This window comes from Cebus imitator, unplaced genomic scaffold, assembly GCF_001604975.1.
Source record: "Cebus imitator isolate Cc_AM_T3 unplaced genomic scaffold, Cebus_imitator-1.0 Scaffold18, whole genome shotgun sequence".
NCBI lineage: Eukaryota > Metazoa > Chordata > Mammalia > Primates > Cebidae > Cebus > Cebus imitator.
The window spans coordinates 5,589,133-5,610,990 of NW_016107333.1; the positions used below are offsets into that span (position 1 = coordinate 5,589,133).

The window sequence follows — 21,858 nt, forward strand, 5'->3', positions numbered from 1 at the left end:
TGTTGTTACCCAGGCTGGAGTGCAATGGCGCGATCTCGGCTCACCGCAACCTCCGCCTCCTGGGTTCAGGCAATTCTCCTGCCTCAGCCTCCTGAGTAGCTGGGATTACAGGCACGCGCCACTATGCCCAGCTAATTTTTTGTATTTTTAGTAGAGATGGGGTTTCACCATGTTGACCAGGATGGTCTCGATCTCTTGACCTCATGATCCACCCGCCTCGGCCTCCCAAAGTGCTGGGATTACAGGCGTGAGCCACCACGCCCGCCCTTCCCAAAACTTTCTCATTTTGCCTCCAGCTCTAAGTAAATTGTCTGAAAACAAATTGGTTTAAAGAAATATTTCCAACTACCAGGCCATGATTTTTTATAACTTCTATGCATACTTGGATGATTTTATAATTTTAGAACCATTTAAAAGCATTTTTTATTGCTTTTTCGGTTACTGTGTATTAAAAAAAAAGTTTCAGTTCATTTTTAGCCAACGATGCCACCCTGCCCATTTTTGTTATTTTCACCATTTTTTTTTTCAATTGCCTATTTTTTTTTCTGAAACAGGGTCTCACTCTGTCACCCAGGTTGGAGTGCAGTGGCACAATCTTGGCTCACTGCAGCCTCAATCTCCCAGCCTCAAGCGATCCTCCCACCTCGGCCACCCAAGTAGCCAGGACTACAGATACACACCACTGTGCCCAACTAAATTTTGTATTTTTTTTTATGGAAACAAGGTTTCACTATGTTTCCCAGACTGGTCTCGAAATCCTGGGCTCAAGCAATCCTCCTGCCATTGTCTCCCAAAGTGCTGGGATTACAGGTGTGAGCTACCACATCTGGCCTTTTTTTTTTTTTTTTTTTTTTTTTTTTTTTTTTTTTTTTTTTTTGAGACAGAGTCTTGTTCTGTTGCCCAGGCTGGAGTGCAGTAATGCGATCTCAGCTCACTGCAACCTCCGTTTCCCGGGTTCAAGTGATCCTCCTGCCTCAGCTCCTGAGTAGCTGGGACTACAGGCACCTGCCCCACACCCGGCTAATTTTTGTATTTTTAGTAGAGACATGGTTTCACCATATTGGCCAGGCTGGTCTTGAATTCCTGACCTTGTGATCTGCCCACCCTGGCCTCCCAAAGTGCTGGGATTACAGGCATGAGCCACTGCGCCCAGCGTATTTTAAGTACCTTTTACTTAATATAATTTTTACTACTCTGTGACATTATTTCACAGTCAGAACCGAAATCCTGGCAAAAAGTATGTGCAGCCTCAGTGTGTGTCCAGGGTCAAGAACTCAGAATCAGCAGCAGCTCAGATATCACAAGCACCAAGTAGAGGCTCATGGGCATTCTGTTCAAAAGTCTCAAAATTCAGAAATCACTGCCAAATATTCTGACCAATCTTTCATTTCAATCAATTTGTCATTTTGACCAGTTTATTTCGGGCCTAACTATTTTTGGCAACATCAGCTGCTATACCACCCATCTCCTGGGGCCATCTGTGCTAGGCAGGCCTAACTTCCTTCCCAGTGTGCCTGGAAGCACAGTGCCCAGGCTCTGGCACAAAGATGGGAGGTATCACTAGGTAAGACCAGGGGGATGGAGGCTGTGCTGGCCTAACCCACAGAGTCCACTTGGGAATGGAGGTTTCAGATCCTGCTGCTGCCACATTATCCCCCACCTGACCTCAGGGCATGGAACTAGGGCTAATGACACCAAAGCCCAGGCCTGATCTGTTCCAGGAACATCTGTTTTATCTCCCAAGGCCAGAGTCAGCATCTTTACCTTGATTGATGGCCTGGCAAATAGGCAATTGGCATGAAAGTGAAGGAGGGACCCAGTGGGAGAGAGAGCCGGGCTTAGGAGCCCCTCCCCTGCTGTAGGGGAACTTCCAGCCCATATCTTATGTTGGGGGTATAAGGCCCATCACCTGGATGACACAGCCCCAGGATATCATGAAGTGAGACTATCTCTTTAGAAAGGGCTTAAGAGGAGGGCTTCCCCCTGTTCTGGTTTCCAGAGATGAGATGACCCCACAGAAGTTCCCATACTGAAGGATGCTTTGCACTCACTTCCAATCTTTAGGCCATGTTATCTACTTGTCCTGAGGCACAATGAGACTACATGCACAGTCCATGCTTGCCTTGGCAGCCCAGGCTTTTCTCTGGGGGGAGTCCCAAGCACTATTTGACTTTCACATATCTGACATGTGCACAGAGTGGCATGCAGACCAAAGTTCCCAAGTGCAAAGGCATCCCATCCTACCCTCTCCACATCCCCAACGCTGCAAACTGGTGAGTCACGCAGCACAGCAGCCTTCACAAGGGTTTGGTATGTCCCACCCAGAGATGGACCGTGCCATGTTTTTTAAAGTTTGCATTCATTCCCAACATTTAGAAACTGTGGTTTTTATTCTTTAATCTCTAGGTTCATTTCAACAATCAGGCCCAATTCCTACATGACAGTGATGGCGTGGAGGGGAACAGCAACAGTCTTAGGTGGCTTCTGTCCTCTTAAATCTACAAGGGCCCCACAGCTCCCTGTGATACCTCTTCCTCTGACATCAAGGGTCAGCTGCCACTGACCACTGCGCTTGCAACACTGTGTTTCTTACGATAAGTCGGCTTCCTGTGTTGATGCTGTCTGCCTGACCTCAGTAGGTACCTGCATTTGCAGCTGCTGTCACATACTGCTTGTGTCCCCAGGGCCAGGGGCCCTCATCCATTGTCCCACACAGCCAGCATACCTGTCTCTCCCACAACAGCTCTCAAGCTCTCACCTTGTGATGTCTTCTGTCAGCTGGGCAGGATCAGGGGGGTAGAACTTGACTGTGAAGGCAAAATTCCAGGGGCTACCTGAGAGAAGAAGGTGGGAGAGATCAGAGAGGCCCTGTCATCCCACTGGGTGGTCCAGATGCACCATCCTATGGGCAGTTTTTCAAAGTCTTCTCCTATCTCTGATCTTAGGACAATCCAATCAGGAAGGCTGGAACATTATTCTCATTTGACACATGAGCAAACTGAGGCCCAGGTTAAGAGACTTGTGAGCTAGCAGTAGGAAGGAAGGTAGAAAGAAAGAAAGAAAACTGACGCTGTATGCCAGGCACACTGTTCATTACTTGACAAACATGACTTCAGTAAACTTCACCACAACCCCAAGAGTAAGTCCTATGATTAGTCCCATTTTGCAGATGCTGAGGCCCAGGCAGTAAAGCAGTCAGCCCAAGGTCACCCCACTTGGAAGTGGCAATGCCACCTGGCTCCTTGGTCTACACCCTAGTCTGAGTCACAGGATGTTAGTGATAAGAAAAAAGTCTAGACAATATTACATTAAACAGGTTTCCTAAATCGGGACTTGTCAGAGCCCTCACTCTGCTACTGTGCATTGCAACTCTCTGAGGGGAACATGCATTCAGGAATTTCCAAAAATGGTTCGATCTGTTGTATCCATTTTTAACAGAGCATCCTGAAAGCTCAATGCTTCTCAGAACACACATTAGAAAACTCTGCCCTGTATCATGTTGACTCCATCTCGGATGACAGGATTGGATTATAAACAAGACCTAAAGGCAAATATAATGGGCTAAATGTAACAAAGAGATATTTTAGGAGGATAAACGCTAACCTCCATAGTTAGATGTGGGAAACCAGTGGTACACATCTAAGAAGATACACAGGGGAATAAAGGCTGAGGTTATCACTGGAGGCAAGCTCTGCAAGCCTGGAGAAGGGGTGGCCACTTGAGAGGGAATGAAGGCGGGCAGGGATGAGGCACTGGACAAAACTGGTCAGACCATGCCTGGGGCATTTCAGGTTCCAGGATCAAAGAGGCCCCTGACAAAGTGAGAAAACAAGGCCCATTCAGGGCAGGGCTGTGGCCATGGACCACTGTAGGCCACATCGCCACTACCATCCTTGTCCCTGCAGTAACCACCATCTGCGCCATCCAGAGGTCACATCTCAAACTCTTACTCAGTGCTAGTCATGGTGCTTGCTAAGAACTTATGCACATGTATAGGGGTTTGATCTTCATAATCATCCTGAAGCTGCTTTCTTTCTTTTTTTTTTTTTTGAGACAGAGTCTCACTCAGTCTCCCACGCTGGAGTGCAACAGTGAGATCTTGGCTCACTGTAACCTCTGCTTCTCGGATTCAAGGGATTCTCCTGCCTCAGCCTCCTGAGTAGGGGGATTACATGCATGTGCCACCATGCCTGGCCAATTATTGTATTTTTAGTAGAGATGGGGTTTCACCCTGTTGGTCAGGCTGGTCTCAAACTCATGACTTCGTGGTCCGCCCACCTCAACCTCCCAAACTGCTGGTTTTACAGGCATGAGCCACCGCATCTGGCCCAACTTTCTTTTTTCTAGATGAATTCTGAGAGGTTAAATCACTCTCTCAGAGTGACTAAGTCAGCTAGTCAGTGGTAGAGAATCGGGATCCTAACTGGTCATCTGGCCCCAGAGCCCACGCTTCTGACCACACCGACTTCTTGGAAAAAGCAGCCTCAAGGAGTAATAAGCCTCAGGAACTCCTATCTCAGGAATAATAATGGTAATAATCAATAATAATAATAAATAATAGCTGATGCATACTAGGTGCTACTGTGTGCAGGCACTGTTCTACATGTAATACTCATTTAATCCTCACAACATCGTAAATGTAAGTATCCTGCTTTACAGAGGAGGAAACCAAGGCACAGAACAGTCAACACCAGAAGCAGTGATGGAGTTAACATTCAAATCCAGGCGGGCTGGCCTCAGAGTCTGTCTGCTTAATCATCACACCATACTGCCTCAGGGAAGCAAGAAGAAAACAGCTACTGAGCACCTACTATGTGCTTGGTGCTGTCCATACATATGTCATTTAACTGTCACCCCCAACTAGTGAGGCAGGAATGACTAATCCACTGGCCAAGGAGAAGCAGGGGCCCAGAGATGTGGAGAATTTGCCCAGGTACCCTACTTTGCCCTACTCTGCCCCAGGTGCACTGAGGTTTGGGAGGAGATACACCCAACTCCGAAGCCCAGGCCACAAGGACCAATGGCGCCACCTTCAGAAGGCTGAGGTGCTGTCACAAACAGAAGAAAGAGGGTAACAAATTGCTCCACTGGGGCCCTAGAAGGTAGGATGAGGATGAATGGCTGGAAGTTATAGGGGTAGAGTCAGAGACTGTGGCTTTCCTGGATAAGGTACTTGCTAGGGATCAAGACTATTACTCAGAGACTTGAGATGGCTACAAGGAGTGACATCCACCAGGCCTGGGCTGCAGGCCAGCTCTGGGAGGGATGCTGACACCTGACCATTTGGTCTAGCCGCCTGTCTTTCCCAAGTTCCTGGTCCTGACCGAACACTGCACACTCGACTCCTGCATGTGTTCCCATCCCTTTAGTCAGGAGAGGCAGGCCTCCCAGCCAGGCAGGGGCTTCTGGGAGTCAGCCTGAAGCCCAGGCAGAGGATCTGTCAGCCCCCCGAGAAGTGTGCACTGTCTGTGTGCCTGCCTCTTTGTCTCCAACTGATGGAACCTACAGGAAGAATTCCTTGAGCCCCCTCCTGCAGAGTCAGCTGGCATCTCTGGGCCCAGCTGCCCGCTGTCATGGCAACAGGCTCAGCTACAGCTTTCCAGTCAGGGGACCGGGGAGTCCAGGAGAGACCAACCACAGCCAAGTGGGAGGGGCCCTGGGTGGAGGCATCTCTGCCTTGAGGCTCCAGGTCCCAACCTACTCAGGCTGGCTTGCTGAGGCCACCTACCTCCCCATTCTGCCATTTGGGAGCTGCCCCATCCCCTCCCAACATGCTTTCTCTCTCTGGGCCAGAAAGGACAGGCTGTTGGTCTGTTCATTTGCTTTCACTCCAGGCCTTGAAAAGAGCACAGGATGGTGTTGGAAGACCAGGGCTCAAGATCTGGCTCAGCCAACATTTGGCTCTGTGACCTTAGGTAATAACTGCCTCTCTCTGAGCCTCTGAGGGAAGGGTCATTGCTTACTGAAGTCTGCGCCATCCCTGGATAGCAGGGTGGCTGTTTCCAGCCCATCTGCTTGTCCTTTGTCCTCGATAGCTCTGCAATTCCCTTCTAGAACTGACATCCTGAATGCATTTCTGATTCCTCTGCTAACTTGCTGTGTGACTCTGCACAGTGGTTTCTCTTCTCTGGGCCTTAGACTTGTCCTTCCTGCCCTGGCTTCTCTCAAGATCTACCATGTGGATTACACAGACTCATGGATCTGAATAAAGTTTCTTTTTTTTTTCCTTTTGGAGATGGAGTTTTGCTCTGTTGCCCAGGCTGAAGTGCAGTGGTGTGAACTCAGCTCCTTGCAACCTCTGCCCCCCGGGTTCAAGAAAATTGCTTGAGGCAGTCCCAGTGCCTCAGCCTCCCAAGTAGCTGGGATTACAGGAGCCAGCCACCATGCCCAGCTAAGTTTTGTATTTTTTTTTTTTTTTTTTTTTAGTAGAGACGGGGTTTCACCATGTCAGCCAGGCTGGTCTCAAATGCCTGACCTCAAGTCATCCACCCACCTCAGTCTCCCAGTGCTGAGATTACAGGCATGAGCCACGGCACCCAGCCTAAATGCACTTTCCAAAGGAGAAGAGAGCGATACAAGGGGGGCTCTCATGGTCTGGATCCCCTCGCCCACCCACCTCCCAACCACAGCAAGCCACTCACTCCGGATCTGCTTCTTGATCTCCTTGGAGGGGTCCAGCCAGTTCTAAAAGAAAAGATAGAGATCTTCAGAGGGAAGATGCAGCAAAGGACCTGACTGGGCTGGGGACAGAACTATCCTGAGGTGGCCAGTCAACAGCCCCTCATGGGGAGCACACTTCCTTGTCTAAACCTCTTAGTCCATTTTCCTTGGGACTAGGGGGTGAGGAGAATGGGGCTGGGGTTTACCACCAGCCTTGGACCCAGTGCCCTGGAGCCACCACAGCCGTGAGACAATTCCAGTGAGCAAGTAATGCAGCTGCAGGGAGCCTGGCAGGAAGGAGGAAACTCAAGCAGAGCTTCCCAAGGGTAGGGAAGAGGGTCTGGCAGGGAGCTCCTCGCTGCCCCCAGCAACTCTAGCAGCCTAACCAGGGCCCTGCAAATACCCATCTGGGGGTGACCTGTGCGTCACCAAGAAATGGCTGAGACAGAGAACAGAGAGTGGATAGGGCTGGCTGAACCTTGGGGACATACAAACAGAAGATGCCTAATGATCTGAGCACTAGTGGAAGCCATGGGATGTGGCCAGGATTACAGGGGCTTAACAGAAGAGGAGGCCCTGCCCCGCTCCCCAGCCCAGGTACCTTCTGGCTGTCGGCATCACAGAAGGTCAGGCCGAAGTAGTCCTTCTCCAGGAGGTTGAGGTGCTCACAGACCAGGTCAAACAGCACCTGGCCCCGGCCATGTTTCTAAGGAGGCAATCAGAGTGGCTGTGAGGCTGCAGCACACCCCGAGGTGGAGCTGGGAGATACCCTAGGCTCCACCAGGACAACTCGGAAACCCCAAGGGCCTTCAGCATCTGCACAGGAATGCAGCGCTCCTGCCACCTACTTGGCTCCAACCTCTGAGTCCTCAGGGATCCTGGGGGTGACAACAATGCCCAGTTCCTTGATGGCCTTCTTCCAAGTTCTGCTGGGGGTTTCTAGACCTTGAGCTTGCTTAGGGAGAAGCTGGAGTGGAGGGTATGGGAAGTGACTGCTTTCTCCTTCCTTTGTAGTGATTAAGAGAAGGAGACTCACTTAGACCCAAGGAGCAGAAAACCAAGTCCTAAGCTTTGGGCGTGAGAGGAAGAGAAGAAGCCCCTGGAATATGACAGAAGCAGGCAGGGGGAGAAGGGGAAGGCCTGGGACTCAGGGTCCCAGTGTGACCCTCCCTTCCTGGGCTCCTCCCCTTCACTGAGTGGAATCCAGGGCAGCACAGGCTAGCCTACCACTCCCTTCTCCACAGCCAGTGAGGTTTCACAGAGGCTCACGAGGCCTCCCTCAGCTTCTGCTGGAAGCAGCATTGACAGAGCAGGGTAGGTTCCTCCCACTCCTGTATAGCTAGGCTTGGGGCTCTCTGAACCACCATTCAGAGTGACGAAGCCCAGAACCCAGCTGGGCACTCCAAACCCACAGGGATGAAGATGATCACCAATAAGGGGATCATAGGGCAGGGGAACAGGAGGCAGTCACCACCCAAAGAGGTAGGGACTCTAGAGAGGGAGTGAGGCCCCTGTAAAGTCTGGCTGGGCCCTCAGGACCAAGCCTGACTAGGAATTCCTGCACCTGGAGATCATCAGAGAAAGAGGACCTGGCCTTAGCCAAACCCTTTATGCACTTCTAGGGCAGGCAGAAATGGCATCTTGGGGCCCATTAAGGTAGGAGAGAGGACATAGAAGACAGCCGCTTCTTTTGTCCCAGGAGCAGGGAAAGTGAAATCTTTCTATAGAAAAAATACATACACAGCTAGGCACAGTAGCTCATGCCTGTAATCCCAGCACTTTGGGAGACCAAGGCGGGTGGATCACTTAAGGCCAGGAGTTCAAGATCAGCCTGGGCAACACGGCAAAACCCCATCTCTACTAAAAATACAAAAATCAGCCAGGCGTGGTGATGGGTGCCTGTAATCCCAGCTATTCAGGAGGCTGAGGCAGGAGAACCGCTTGAACCTGAGTGGTGGAGGTTGCAGTGAGCTGAGACAGTACCACTGCACTCCAGCCTGGGCAACAGAGCAAGACTCTGTCTCAAAAAGACAAAAAAAAAAAAAAAAAAAAAAAAAAAAAAAAAAAAAAAAAAAAAAAAAAAAAAAAAAAAAAAAAAAAAAAAAAAAAAAAAAAGAAAGAAAGAAAGAAAGAAAGAAAGAAAGAAAGAAAGAAAGAAAGAAAGAAAGATAGATAAAAGAATCAAAACAAAACAAAACCTGTAGAGAAGAGGGACTCAGCCTCCCAGGGCTCAGGAGTAAGTCACATCCCTAAAACCTGGGCTTGGGGGAGAAAAGGAGGCAGCTCCGGTAAATTTCAGTTGCAAGGACACCTTCTGAGCCCTTTCACACATGCAGAGGAGGGCCAGAGACGCTGTCTTGGCAGGGGTAGAGCCTCTAACTCACAGAGGGGGCAATCGAGACCTCAGAATTAAGGTGAGAGTCAGAACCTATACAGGAAAAGGAGACCTAAACACGGGGCCTGGAGGGCCAACCCCAGAAGGAGGCGTCTGCTGTGTCACCACCATGGGGCAGGGCCATCCCACAGGGTTTCTACACAGCCCGGGTGACATCCTCCCAGTGGGCCGCCTCCCTATGACTGGGTGACGGGCTTCCCATAGAACCCTCAGGTGACTAGTTTGTCCTGGAGACTTGAGATGGTTCCCTGGACAGGGATATTCACTAGGAAGGGAGAACCCCTCTCTCCACCCAGTGTAGAAAAATGATTCTAATGGAAATTACTCTCCTGGGTGAATAGGAGGGCCCAGCTCCTAGGTCTACTGGGATGTAGATCAGCCCTTACATGCTGGCATCCTTGCCAAGATACAGTCACCCTTCCCCTGGTGCCAGCCCTGTGCCTCATCTAATTCTATTTGCAATCATAACCACTCTCTTCAGGCTTTGATGCCACCATCTGTATAAAGGAGCTCTGAGCCAGGTCATCCCTTTGGACACTGCAGCCGGTCCAGGACTCCTCTGGTTTGGCCCAGGTTGGGTACACACAGGAGCCTGCTCTGGACCTGAGACCGGTCAACCGCGGACGGGACATATGGCGCGGAGTACTCCCCTACCTCCACCTCACACTCATACTCCGAGGCATCAAGCAGAGTGACCCGGCAGACGGCACTCTTGTATTTCTTGGCAATCTTCTGAGGTGACTTCTGGGCCTTGCTGGGCGTGGTCCTCTCCGACAGGCCGTCGGCCTCACTGTAGTCCTTCTCCTCCATGTCTAGGCTCTGCAGGACCAAGCAAGGGAAGAGTTTGCTCAGTGAGTTTTAAGCCATGGCCTTTCATATAAATAAGAAGCAATATGGAGGCAGCTGGGTCCAAGACAGACCCCTGAATGAGAGTTACTGTTCTCTGAGACCCACAGGGCAACCGGGCCCTATGGCTGGTGTGCACAGGAGGAGAGCCAGGGCTGCCATGCAGTGAGGGGTCCCCGTCTTCCCTGCAGGCTACTGCTGCCATAGGCATCCTCTGAGGCAGGAGCATCCCATGAAACCAAAGCCGGTGGCCAGCGCTGCCCTGTCTCTCTCCTAGAGCAGCGCACGAGTCATCACAGCATCCATCTGGTCTCCTCCTTTCTGTTCATCACTGGATCTAGCAGGATGCTGGGAGCTGTGCACTGAGCTAAAGGAGAGAAGGAAGGCCAGAGACCTGCCCCGCCCCCCGATCCTAACTCCACTGCCGACTCCCTTGGTGATCTTGGCCTATTCCCTGCCCTCTCCAGGCCTGTCATGAATTAAGGAAGGTGTGAATTACATGACGAGGTGAGTCCCTTGTAGCTTTAGGGCAATGGGTTTTGCTCTGGGGTCACGTGGGGCTGGCCAAGCTAGAACAGACAGGTTCGGATATAGGAAAAGAAATGGAAAGAACTCAGGCTTCAAAATCAGATCTAGATTTGACTTCAGCTCTATCACTTTATGGCAATGTGACTTTGGGTAACTCACTTTATCCTGCTGGTGCTCAGTTTCCCCAAGGGTAAAATGGGGTAGTTACTCTTTGAGAGAAAAAAATTTTTAAATGACCACAATGGGCCCAGTGTGGTGGCTCACACCTGTAATCCCAGCACTTTGGTAGGCCAAGGCAGGAGGATCACTTGAGCCCAGGAGTCTGAGACCAGCCTGGACAGCATAGTGAGACCTTGTCTCTACTGAAGGACCTTGTTTCTACTGAAAGTTAAAAAAAAAATGATGGCCGGGCACAGTGGCTCACGCCTGTAATCCCAGCACTTTGGGAGGCCGAGGTGGGTGGATCACCTGAGTTCAGGAGTTCGAGACTAGCCTGGTCAATATGGTGAAACTCTGACTCTAATAAAAATACAACAATTAGCCAGACATGGGGGTACACGCCTACAATCCCAGCTACTAAGGAGGCTGAAGCAGGAGAATCGCTTGAACCTGGGTAGTGGAGGGTGCAGTGAGCCAAGATGGCGCCACTGCGCTCCAGCCTGGGTGAAAGAGTGAGACTCCAACTCAAAAACTAAATAAATAAATAAAGTTTAAAAAGTCAGCCAGGTGTGGTGGTGCATGCCTGTAGTCCCTGTTACTCAGGAGGCTGAGGCACAAGGATTGCTTCAGCCTGGGAGATTGAGGCTGCACTACAGCCTGGGCAACACAGTGAGACCTGTCTCAAGAAAGAAAATAAAATGACTCCGATGCTCCCAGCACAGTGCTCGGCATGTAACGGGTCACTAATAAATCTTAGTTTCTTTCTTTCCTCCCTCCTGAAAAAATACTGGGGCTCTAAGAACTGGACCTGGAGGACAGTCTGGACAGGAAAGGGATGTCCATGCTCTCAGGCACACACCTGTTCAGCAGGCTGCGTGTCCTGCTGGGGAAGATGCTTCTCATTGGAGTTGGCCTCTGGGTGGCTGTGGCCTGCGGGGGTCACAGGGGTGGTCACAGCGGCGGCAGCCTCAGGCTGCTGTGGGGTCTCCTCCTGAGCTTTCTTCACCTCAGAGTCGGGGCCTGTTTCTGTTGTCATGGTGACCAGCACGCCTGCATTGACATGACGGAAAACATTGGACAGGGAGGGACAGCAATGGTGTGACAGCAAGAGGGGCAGGAACCACACGCAGAGAGAGACAGATGGAGGCAAAGAGACAAAGAGTCATAGGGTGAAGGGAGGAGGGAGGGAGAGACAGCAGAAGTGGGGATGGGGGAGAGTCATGGGAGGTGAGGGGTTAGTGGCTGAGGTCACAGGCACCCTGCCACCCTGTGTCTGCAGCTCCTCAGGGACCCTAATCTCTGGCCCTTGCTAGGGATGATGAGTCCTTCCAAGGAGCTCTACTCTGCCAGGAGCACACGGGGCAGCCAGTGATCGCGTCCAGGCAGGGTCCAAGCCAGGCTGTCTCTCCAGCCACCTCACCTGGTACTTGGTTGCCTGTCAGAAAAGCTGGATGCACAGAATTTAACCAAAAGAGCCCTGGGTTCCAGACCCTTCTAGTGCTGAATCTGGGCACACCTCTTCATGCCCCAAGCTTCAATAATTCCTGCCCTGCTAGCTTCACAGAATGTATCCAAAAAGAGAATGACAGGAAGAAACTTAAAACAACAAAACAAAACAAAAAACTGCGCAGCCCTAACGATGTAAAAGTAAAAAAAAAAAAAAAAAACCAGGCTCAGGCCCTGAGTTGGCCACAAATGTGGCAGTCACTTCACCTCTCTGGGATTCATCCAAAAAGTGAACAACATAGAGAAATACTCTCTGGGATAAACTATTCTTGTCATTTTCCCCTTTTAGCAGTAAATGAGATTTCAGAGAGTCAAGGACCCATTGCCTAGCTATTCTGCTGGAATAAGCAAGTTAACGAGAGAGAAAGAGAAAGAGAGAGAGAGAATGGCATGGTCTCATTTTTATATTTGAAAAACAAAGCAGGCCAGGCGTGGTGGTTTATGCCTGTAATCCCAGCACTTTGGAAGGCCAAGGAGGGTGGATCACCTGAGGTCGGGAGTTTGAGACAACCTGGCCAACATGGTAAAACCTTGTCTCTACTAAAAATACAAAACTTAGCCCAGCGTGGTGGTACACATCTGTAATCCCAGCTACTTGGGAGGCTGAGGCAGGAGGATCACTTGAACCTGGGAGGCGGAGGTTGTAGTGAGCCAAGAGTGCACCATTGCACTCAGCCTGTGCAATAGAGCGAGACTCCGTCTCCAAAAAAAAAAGAAAAACAAAACAGTAACCTCAACAACATATGTTTGTGTTTGCACACATTTAGTAAAAGGTCTGAAAGGATACTCACCAAATTGTTAAGAGAGGTTGGTAAGGCGGAAGTGGGTAAAGGAAAACGAAAGAGATCCCTGGGAACAAGGTGACATAAGAGAGAAAACTTCACTTTCACTTTATATGCTTTGGAACTACTTTTATCTTTCAAAATATACATATGTAGGCCAGGCGCAGTGGCTCATGCCTATACTCTCAGAACTTTGGGAGGCCGAGGCGGGCGGATCACCTGATGTCAGGAGTTTGAAACTAGCCTGGCCAACATGGTGAAACCCCATCTCTACTAAATATACAAAAATTAGCCGGTGTGGTCACACACGTCTGAAATCCCAGCTACTCAGGAGGCTGAAGCAAGAGAATCACTTGAACCCAGGAGGCCAAGGTTGCAGTGAGCCACTGCACTCCAGCCTGGGTGACGGAATGAGACTCCATCTCAAAATAAAATAAAATATAAATAAATAAATAAAATACACATAGGCATTTTTTAACTCACAAGTTAGCTTTTTAAAAAGGTTCGGTAGGGGAGGGGGCATCAAATGCAACCATTCCTGCCCCCAATCAACAGAGCCTCAAAGAAAACTTTAAAGCTAAAACCAGGAAAATAGAGAGAAATGAGCAGGAACCCTCCCCCTGAGTCCAGGCTCTTCCTCTAAATCTATCATATTACATGAGAGAGATTCAGGCTAGACCTGGCAGGCCCTCTCCCCTGCACCATCCATTGTGGGAGGCCTCTGATAGACCGACAGACAGACAGACAGACAGATAGACACAGCATCCACCCTGGGCTAGCCACATGCTCCAGATCCCCTGCCCGACACTTTTTTCATTTTTCAATTTTTCTCCCTACATCTCAATGGGCATCAGCCCGGCCCAAAGCCAAGAGCACTGGACAGAAAGACAGGGACCCTGAGCACCCCAAGCAGCCCACTCAGTCACAGGAGAGCTCCAGGGCCCTGAACATCCTCAGCACCCCCGCACACAGTGGATGACAGGGGAAAGGCTTTGTAGGCTGAGGCTTAGAGTACAAATGAGAGGATTTGCTGGTATTGATGCTGCTGTTAAGAAGTAAGAGGAGGAAGAAAGGAAGGCCTGGGTCCCCATCGCCTCCTCCCCACCCAGAAACGCTTTCCACTCAAGCCACTACTCTATGCTTTATGGGTATAACTTAAAGCCATAGTTGGATAAAGGCTCTCTGTCACTTATGGGACAATGAGTGCTGACTCCAGGCCAGGATACAAAGCAACGAGAGCTGCTCTAGGGGAGCCCACAGCCTTGGAAGGGCCCACATGATACCTGTGCGCCAGGCTCAGGATCTTTTCTGAGCCTGCACTTAAGGATACTGGTCATGTCAGATAAGGCTGATAGGCAAGAACCCTTAAAATAACTGCCTGCTTAATTTTGCTTACAAATTTAAAAAAAAAAGCACCCACAGATTCATCTGTGTGTTTTCTGCTGTGAGATGCAGAATCTACATGACCCCTTGTGGGCCCAGGCAGCCGGGAGACACTTCCACTCCTCCCTTTCAGATGGCCTCAATCTGATTTCAGCTCATACTCTCGGAACTTTTCCCGAGCCTGAGGGTTCTTGAAATAGCCAGGAAAGCAACCTTACATAAATATCCCAGTCTCAGTCTTCCTCTGCCTGGGTCTCCAGCAGAGCCTGCTGGCAGCAAACGGCTGGCCCTCCCAGAACCACAGACGAGAGGAGCTGGATGCCTTTTGAGATAATTCATTCTACTCCTCTTCCTTTACAGGTGAGACTCCTTTACAGTTGAGCAAAAAAGATTTGAGTGATGGTCATTTCCTCAGACAGGTTTCCCTGATTCCTCCATCCACTCTCCTCCCTCCCCAGCCCCTGGAAATCCCAGATCCTAACGCTAGGTCTGCTTTCTCTCCACTGTACTTGGCTAACTTAAGCAAACCCCAACAGAACTCCCCCAAAGGAGAAAGCACTCAGGCTCAGGCTGAACGCCAAGGATGCAGCAGGAGCCACCTCTGCATTCCATGGCCAGAGGCTAGTGAGATAAATGATAGCTCATCCACTCTAGAAAGTTAAAAAAAAAAAAGTAAACAATCATGGAAAATATTTTAGTAAAAAGGCATGATACACAACAGTTTGTACAGATTGACCCTATTTTAATGAATACACATGCACAGATATGGAAAATTCAGCAAAGCATTAACCATAGTTATTTCTGGGTGGCAGGAAGACAGATTATTATTTTTTCTTCTTTCTGTTTAACTGTAGTTCTTGGTTTTGCTACTATACTTGGAGATTCCTTGAATGGGTTTAAGTTAGAGGTCAAAAAAGAAATGTTTCTCGTGCACATGGCTTGGTATGACAGTATGAGAAAGAGAAAAGGTCTGTTTAAACCCTTTAAAAATTTATAAATCAAAAATAACATGTTTTAAAAAAAATCTAGCATGAAATCTTAATTTCACAAATCCAAAGACAACAGCATGGTTCTCTCACTAGGCCACAGAAAGGGAGCCAAGGGCCTGGCCTGGCTTCTGACATAGCCTACCATGTGGGCATGGTTCCCTCCAGGCCCAGGTGGGAAGACTGATGGAGACTGCTGTGCAGCTAGGCCAGGCCAGGCACCGTAGTGGCCCCTGGAGGGAAGCACGTGCTGCTTCTCTAGGAGCTGGCTGCAATGTGGGAGGAGGATGCTCACCCAGGAAATGGCTAAACACTCCAGAAGGAGACGATCTAGATTTGTCATGTATGTTTCAGCCACTCAGCAGAGTCTGGGGACCTGGTGATCTGGACTGTAGCCTGGAGTTCCCAAAGGATACCTCTAGGGTGGGGAGTGAATGTAGAATTGGGTGTTGAAAAAGGGAGCCATTTAGACAGGAGATGCAGGGAGGGCATCTGAGCTGAGTCACCATGTGGGCAGATGCCCAGAGATGGGAACAAGGGGACTAGGCAGGGGACAGACAGGAGACCTTGACATCCTGGCACTTCAGAGTGAGAAGCCTATAAAGGTGCGCACTGGCCAGGCGTGGTGGCTCATGCCTATAATCCCAGCACTTTGAGAGGCGGAGGCGGGAGGATCACAAGGTCAGGAGATCAAGACCATCCAGGCCAACATGGTGAATACAAAAAATTAGCCAGGCATGGTGGCGCACACCTGTAGTTCCAGCTACTCAGGAGACTGAGGCAGGGGAATTGCTTGAACCTGGGCGGCAGAGGTTGCAGTGACCCTAGATCAGGCCACTGAACTCCAGCTTAGTGACAGAGGAAGATTCTGTCTCAAAAAAAAAAAAAAGGGCGGGGTGGGGTAAGCACCAAACAGCCTGGAAGGAGGGGCTGGTTGGAGCTCAGGAGGAGTGACAGGGCTGGGAGGGTGCAGGCAGCCTTGCAAGAGTCAGGAGCATCTCTGTGCCGGAGAAGGATGGGATTCCCATCACTGAGTGCTGCTGCCAGCCAAGGCCCAGGGCTAGAGACATCACACAGTCATTCATGGACCTCTTGCAGGGAGGTAGGGTAGGCAGCCCTGTGGCTCAGTGGTTCACACGACAGGCTTTGGAGTCAGGCAGACCCAGACCCAAAGCCTAGTGCCAATGCTTGCTCACTCTGTGACCTTGGACAAGTGACTTCACTTTTCTGTGCCTAAGTTACGTCTTCTATAAAACAGAGACACTCCTCCCTCCCTCTCAGGACAGTGAAGGAGAGTTAGGAAAATAACACAGAGAAAGCAGTTAGCATGGTATGCACCCAATAAAACAAGCCTGAGAGGTAGGCACTATAATTACCAGCAGTAATGGGAAGCTATAGTGAGGAGGGTCCTAAGAACGGGAGTTCAGAAGCATCCACCCACAACAAACGGAGAAAGGCCAGCAGGGCCAGACTGATGACACTAACATATGAAAGGCCTAATGCACAGGATTAGAAAAGAGAGGTCAGTCAGAGAAGTAAATGCTGACAGCGCCGTACTTGCTCTCTGTCTGGGGGAAAGGGGCCCAGTGAGGCCAGGGATGCTCGTCTGGGCTGAGTTGGGGCTGGCCCAGCGGGCTGTCAGCATCTGACGCTCTTCAACATCGCAACCACCCTCTGGCTCCTCTAGTTCACCTTCCAGGGGCACTCAGCAGCCTTCTCATCTGTGGCTCTTTATCTGGGTGGCCTGCAGGGAGAGGGTGTCCTAGCCCAGATGAGGCAATATCCACTCAGTCTGACAGTAAACCATGCCTTAAAAATGAATCAACTGGTATCTGCTTTATACATCAGGCCCTCTAACAAGGGTTAGCATGAGTCAGCACCTCTGAGTAGTAATTTGGATTTGCTCTTTTTCTCCATCACTATTGCAACTGCCTAAATCTAAGCCACTATTAGCTTGTTCCAGGAGAGCTGCCCCAGCCTGTTTCATGGTCTCCCTGTGACCACTTGGGCCCTCCTAGACTTTATTATCCACAAAGCAGCCATGAGAATTTTTCCAAAATTCTCAATGGACACCCTCTTTAATTTTTTTTACTTTTTATTTATTTATTCTACTTTTTTTAGATAGAGTTTCGCTCTTGGTGCCCAGGCTGGAGTGCAATGGTGTGATCTCGGCTCACTGCAACCTCTGCCTCCTGGGTTCAAGGAATTCTCCTGCTTCAGTCTCCCAAGTAGCTGGAATTACAGGCATGTGCTACCACGCCTGGATAATTTTTGTACTTTTAGTAGAGACAGGGTTTCTCCATGTTGGCTAGGCTGGTCTTGAACTCCCAACCTCAAGTATCTGCCCACCTCAGCCTCCCAAAGTGCCATGAGTCACAGCGCCTGGCCCACCCTCTTTATTTTTTTAGTTTTGAAAATGGAGTCTCACTCTATGGCCCAGGCTGGAGTGCAGTGGCATGATTTCAGCTCACTGCAACCTCCACCTTCTAGGTTCATGCAATTCTCCTGCCTCAGCCTCCCAAGTAGCTGGAACTACAGGCACCCGCCACCACACCCAGCTAATTATTGTATTTTTAGTAGAGATGGAGTTTCACCATGTTGCCCAGGGTGGTCTTGAACTCCTGAGCTCAGGCAATCTGCCCGACTCGGCCTCCCAAAGTGCTGGGATTATAGGCAAGAGCCACTGCGCCTGGCCAGATGCCCTCTTTAAAACTCCCAAGGCCCTCCCATTAAAATAAAACTCCTTATCAATGCTACAGGCCTCTCTATATGGCTGTCGCCCATCTTTTCAGCATCAGTTCCCACCATTACTGGTCCCCTGTTGCCTCCCCATACTGCCACCATCACCATGAGCTTGTCACATTGGCTTTCCGTCTGTTCTTCTACTGTGCCAGGCGTTGGGGCTTTGTCCTTAATGCCTGTCTGTAATGTTCCCTCTGCATGGATAGCTTGGCAGATCCCACCTTCAGATCGTGAATCTGTGTGCCTCTTGACCACCCTGTCTAATTTATTTAGGTCCCTTCCCCTATTTTTTTGGTTACAGCATGCCAGATTGCTTTTGTTTTTGTTTCATTTTGCCATTTTAACCATTGTGAAGGGTAACAATTCAGAGGCATTAATTACATTCACAATGTTATGCAAAAATCACCACTATCCATTTCCAAAAATTCTTATCACCCCAAACAGAAACTTTGAATCCATTAAGCAAGCATGCTGGGTTGAGTGACTGGTTTTCTTTCTCTCTTTTTGTTTTTGTTTTTGTTTTTTTAGAGACAGTCTTGCTCTGCCACACAGACTGGAGTGTAGTGGCATGATTTCGGCTCACTGCAACCTCCGCCTCCCAGGTTCAAGCAATTCTCCTGCCTCAGCCTCCCCAGTAGCTGGGACTACAGGCGCATGCAGCCACCTGCAGCTAATTTTTGGATTTTAGTAGAGATGGGGTTTCACCGTGTTGCCCAGGATGGTCTCAAACTCCTGAGCTCAGGCAGTCCACTCGCCTTGGCCTTCCAAAGTGCTAGGATTACAGGCATGAGCCACTATGCCCAGCTGGGTGGTTGGTTTTCATAGTAATGATCACAAACTGAACTTGTCTCATCGATTTAAATCAATCGATAATTTTTTTTATACAAACAAGCAATTCTCCTGCCTCAGCCTCCCAAGTAGCTGGGATTATAGGCATGTGCCACCATGCCTGGCTAATTTTTGTATTTTTTTCTAGAAATGAGGTTTCACCACGTTGGCTAGGCTGGTCTTGAACTCCTGGCCTCAAGTAATTCGCCTGCCTTGGCCTCCCAAAGTGCCAGAGTGAGGCAGGAGAATTGCTTATTTCTTTTTATCCCTCCTTCAAAAATAAACTCCATAAAGATAAGAATTTTGTCTCATTAGCCATTATCCCCAGGGCTCAGCGCAGTTCTTGATAAATAACATTATCATTTGTAGTCTGCTATTTGCCAGGCACTGATCTGAGTACTTTACATCAATGAACTCACTTCATCTTCACAATAATCTGTAATAGGTTATAGGTACTCTTATTATCCCCATTTTACAAAAGAAGAAACTGAAGCAGAGAAGTTAAGAAACTGGCCCCTTGGCCAGGCGCTGTGGCTCACGCCTATAATCCTAGCACTTTGGGAGGCCGAGGTGGGTGGATCACCTGAGGTCAGGAGTTCAAGACCAGCCTGGCCATCATGGCAAAACCCCATCTTTTTTTAAAAAAAAAGTAAGTCAAAAAAAAAAAAAGAAAGAAAGAAACTAGCCCCAGGTCACACAGCTAGTAAACAGCAGTGCCAGAACTTACATTCAGCAGATTTGGCATCAGATGGTTGGGTAGATGGATAAAAGGTTGAACACATGGATGATTGACGGATAGAACACAAACAGACAATTTCTACTCTACCCAAATGGGCATAGAGACCTGGGCTGCATTCACCTTGGGAGCCTTTCTGGCTACCAGCCAGCCAGCCTCTCCTGATGATTTGTTAGTCTCAACACCTGATTTTTCAATCCAAAGTCCTGATGTTATTCTCCTTATTTTACTAATGAGGATGCACAGACTCAAAGAGGCCAACAGATTTGCCCAAGGTCATAAGGCTGTGCCAGGCATCTCTGACTCCAGAGTTCTTCCCACTGTATGGCATTCCAGCAACCTCAGGGGGCTCAGGCTGTACTGATTTCTTCCAGGGTTGGAGCTGGCTAAAGAAAGACCTCCCACCATTGAAGAGGAAATATATCGAAAGAGCTGAACTCAGAATCAGGACCACTGCTGCCTTGCTTCCACTTCTGATCTGATCGGCTTTGGGCAAGTCACTTCTTCTTTCCTCTTTCCTTTCCCCTCCTCCCTCCCTCCCTCCCTCCCTCCCTCTCTCTCTCTCTCTTTCTTTTGAGATGGAGTCTCACTGTCACCCAGGCTGGAGTGCAGTAGCACAATCTTGGCTCACTGCAACCTCTGCCTCCCTGGTTCAAACGATTCTCCTCCTGCCTCAGCCTCCAGAGTAGCTGTGATTACAAGCGCCTGCTACCATGCCCAGCTATTTTTGTATTTCTAGTAGAAACAGGATTTCACCATGTTGGTCAGGCTGGTCTTGAAATCCTGACCCCAGGTGATGCACCCACCTTGTCCTCCCAAAGTACTGGGATTACAGGTATGAGCCACCATGCCCAGCTACTTTCTCTTTCTGAGCATTAGTTTCCTCATTTGTCAAACTGGGATGAGAGCCCCTGTCCTCCACATCAGAAGGCGGCCATGGAGATCAAGGCTATTACAGAGAATGGAAGGACTTTGAGATACAAAAGTTAATGTCCTGGGCTGAGCATGGTGGCTCACAACTGTAATCCCTGCACTTTGGGAGGCCAAGGCAGGTGGATCACTTGAGGCCAGGAATTCAAGACCAGCCTGGCCAAATGGTGAAACCTTGTTTCTAGAAAAAATGCAAAAATTAGCCAGGCATGGTGGCATGCACCTGTAATCCCAGCTACTTGGGAGGCCAAGGCAGGAGAATCGCTTGAACCTGGGAGGCAGAGGTTGCAGTGAGCTGAGATCACACCACTGCACTCCAGCTTGGGCAACAGAGTGAGATTCTGTCTCAAAAATAAATAAATTTTAAAAAACTTAATGTCCTGCTGGATACAGAGGAGAATATGTTATAGACGCTTATGACATGTACACAAGAAGTATGTTTTTGTATGCATAGGCACAGCAGTGAAACAACATGAGAACATACACAACCACATGTATCACGGCAAGGCTGTCTCTTCTAAATCCTGCACACTGATGACATCCAAGACTGTTGCCCAGGTTTTCTTGGGAATTCTGAGCCAGGTGAGAGAAGAGATGGGGGGCAGGGAAGGGAGGAGACATCAAAACACCAAGAGACTGCCAGACAGAAAAAACTCTTTTGTTTTGAATGATTTATGTTTTCTTTTTGAAATGGAGTCTTGCACTGTCGCTTAGGCTGGAGTACAGTGGCAAGATCTCAGCTTAATGCAACCTCCGCCTCCCGGGTTCAAGTGATTCTCCTGCCTCCCGAGTAGCTGGGATTACAGATCCCCACCACCATACCCAGCTAATTTTTTGTATTTTTAGTAGAGATGGGGTTTTACTATGTTGGCCAGGGTAGTATTGAACTCCTGACCTCGTGATTCGCCCTCCTCAGCCTCCCAAAGTGCTGGGATTACAGGCGTGAGCCACCGTGCCCAGCCTTGAAGGATGTTTTCAAAAACGAGTTACTAAGACAACTCCTTCTTTCTGGGAAGTCAGGGGACACGTCTCTCCCATCTCCCTGCAACTACCACCTGGGTTGTTAATCTCCATTTGCACTCCCAGATCCATGGCCTGCTTGAAGAAGCAGGAGGCTGGCCCATTGGACTGTCCCTTGACTGCTGGCTTCTGGTTCCATTTGGCCAATAGAAGGCACTGGCAGAGGCCGGGCACGGTGGCTCACACCTGTAATCCCAGTACTTTGGGTGGCTGAGGTGGCCGGATGACTTGGGGTCAGGAGTTTGAGATGGGCCTGGCCAACATGGTGAAACCCAGTCTCTGCTAAAAATAAAAAAATTAGCTGGGTGTGGTGGCGCATGCCTGTAATCCCAGCTACTCTGGAGGCTGAGGCAGGAG

The 21,858-nt window shown here is 49.5% G+C and overlaps 1 protein-coding gene across 22 annotated transcripts in view; it reads right to left on the reverse strand.

The window, feature by feature from the left end:
• The window catches only part of EPB41L1 (erythrocyte membrane protein band 4.1 like 1), a 145,148-nt gene that overhangs the window by 48,605 nt on the left and 74,685 nt on the right, over positions 1 to 21,858 (reverse strand). For all 22 annotated transcript variants that reach the window (XM_017512755.2, XM_037732842.1, XM_017512890.2 and 19 more), the window contains 5 exons: positions 11,448 to 11,638; positions 9,710 to 9,874; positions 7,262 to 7,366; positions 6,642 to 6,684; positions 2,759 to 2,834 (listed from right to left, as the gene is read on the reverse strand). In XM_017512755.2, the coding sequence (XP_017368244.1) occupies positions 2,759 to 2,834; positions 6,642 to 6,684; positions 7,262 to 7,366; positions 9,710 to 9,874; positions 11,448 to 11,624 (566 nt within the window). In that variant the 5' untranslated portion in view covers positions 11,625 to 11,638. The remainder of the gene's footprint in view (positions 1 to 2,758; positions 2,835 to 6,641; positions 6,685 to 7,261; positions 7,367 to 9,709; positions 9,875 to 11,447; positions 11,639 to 21,858) is intronic.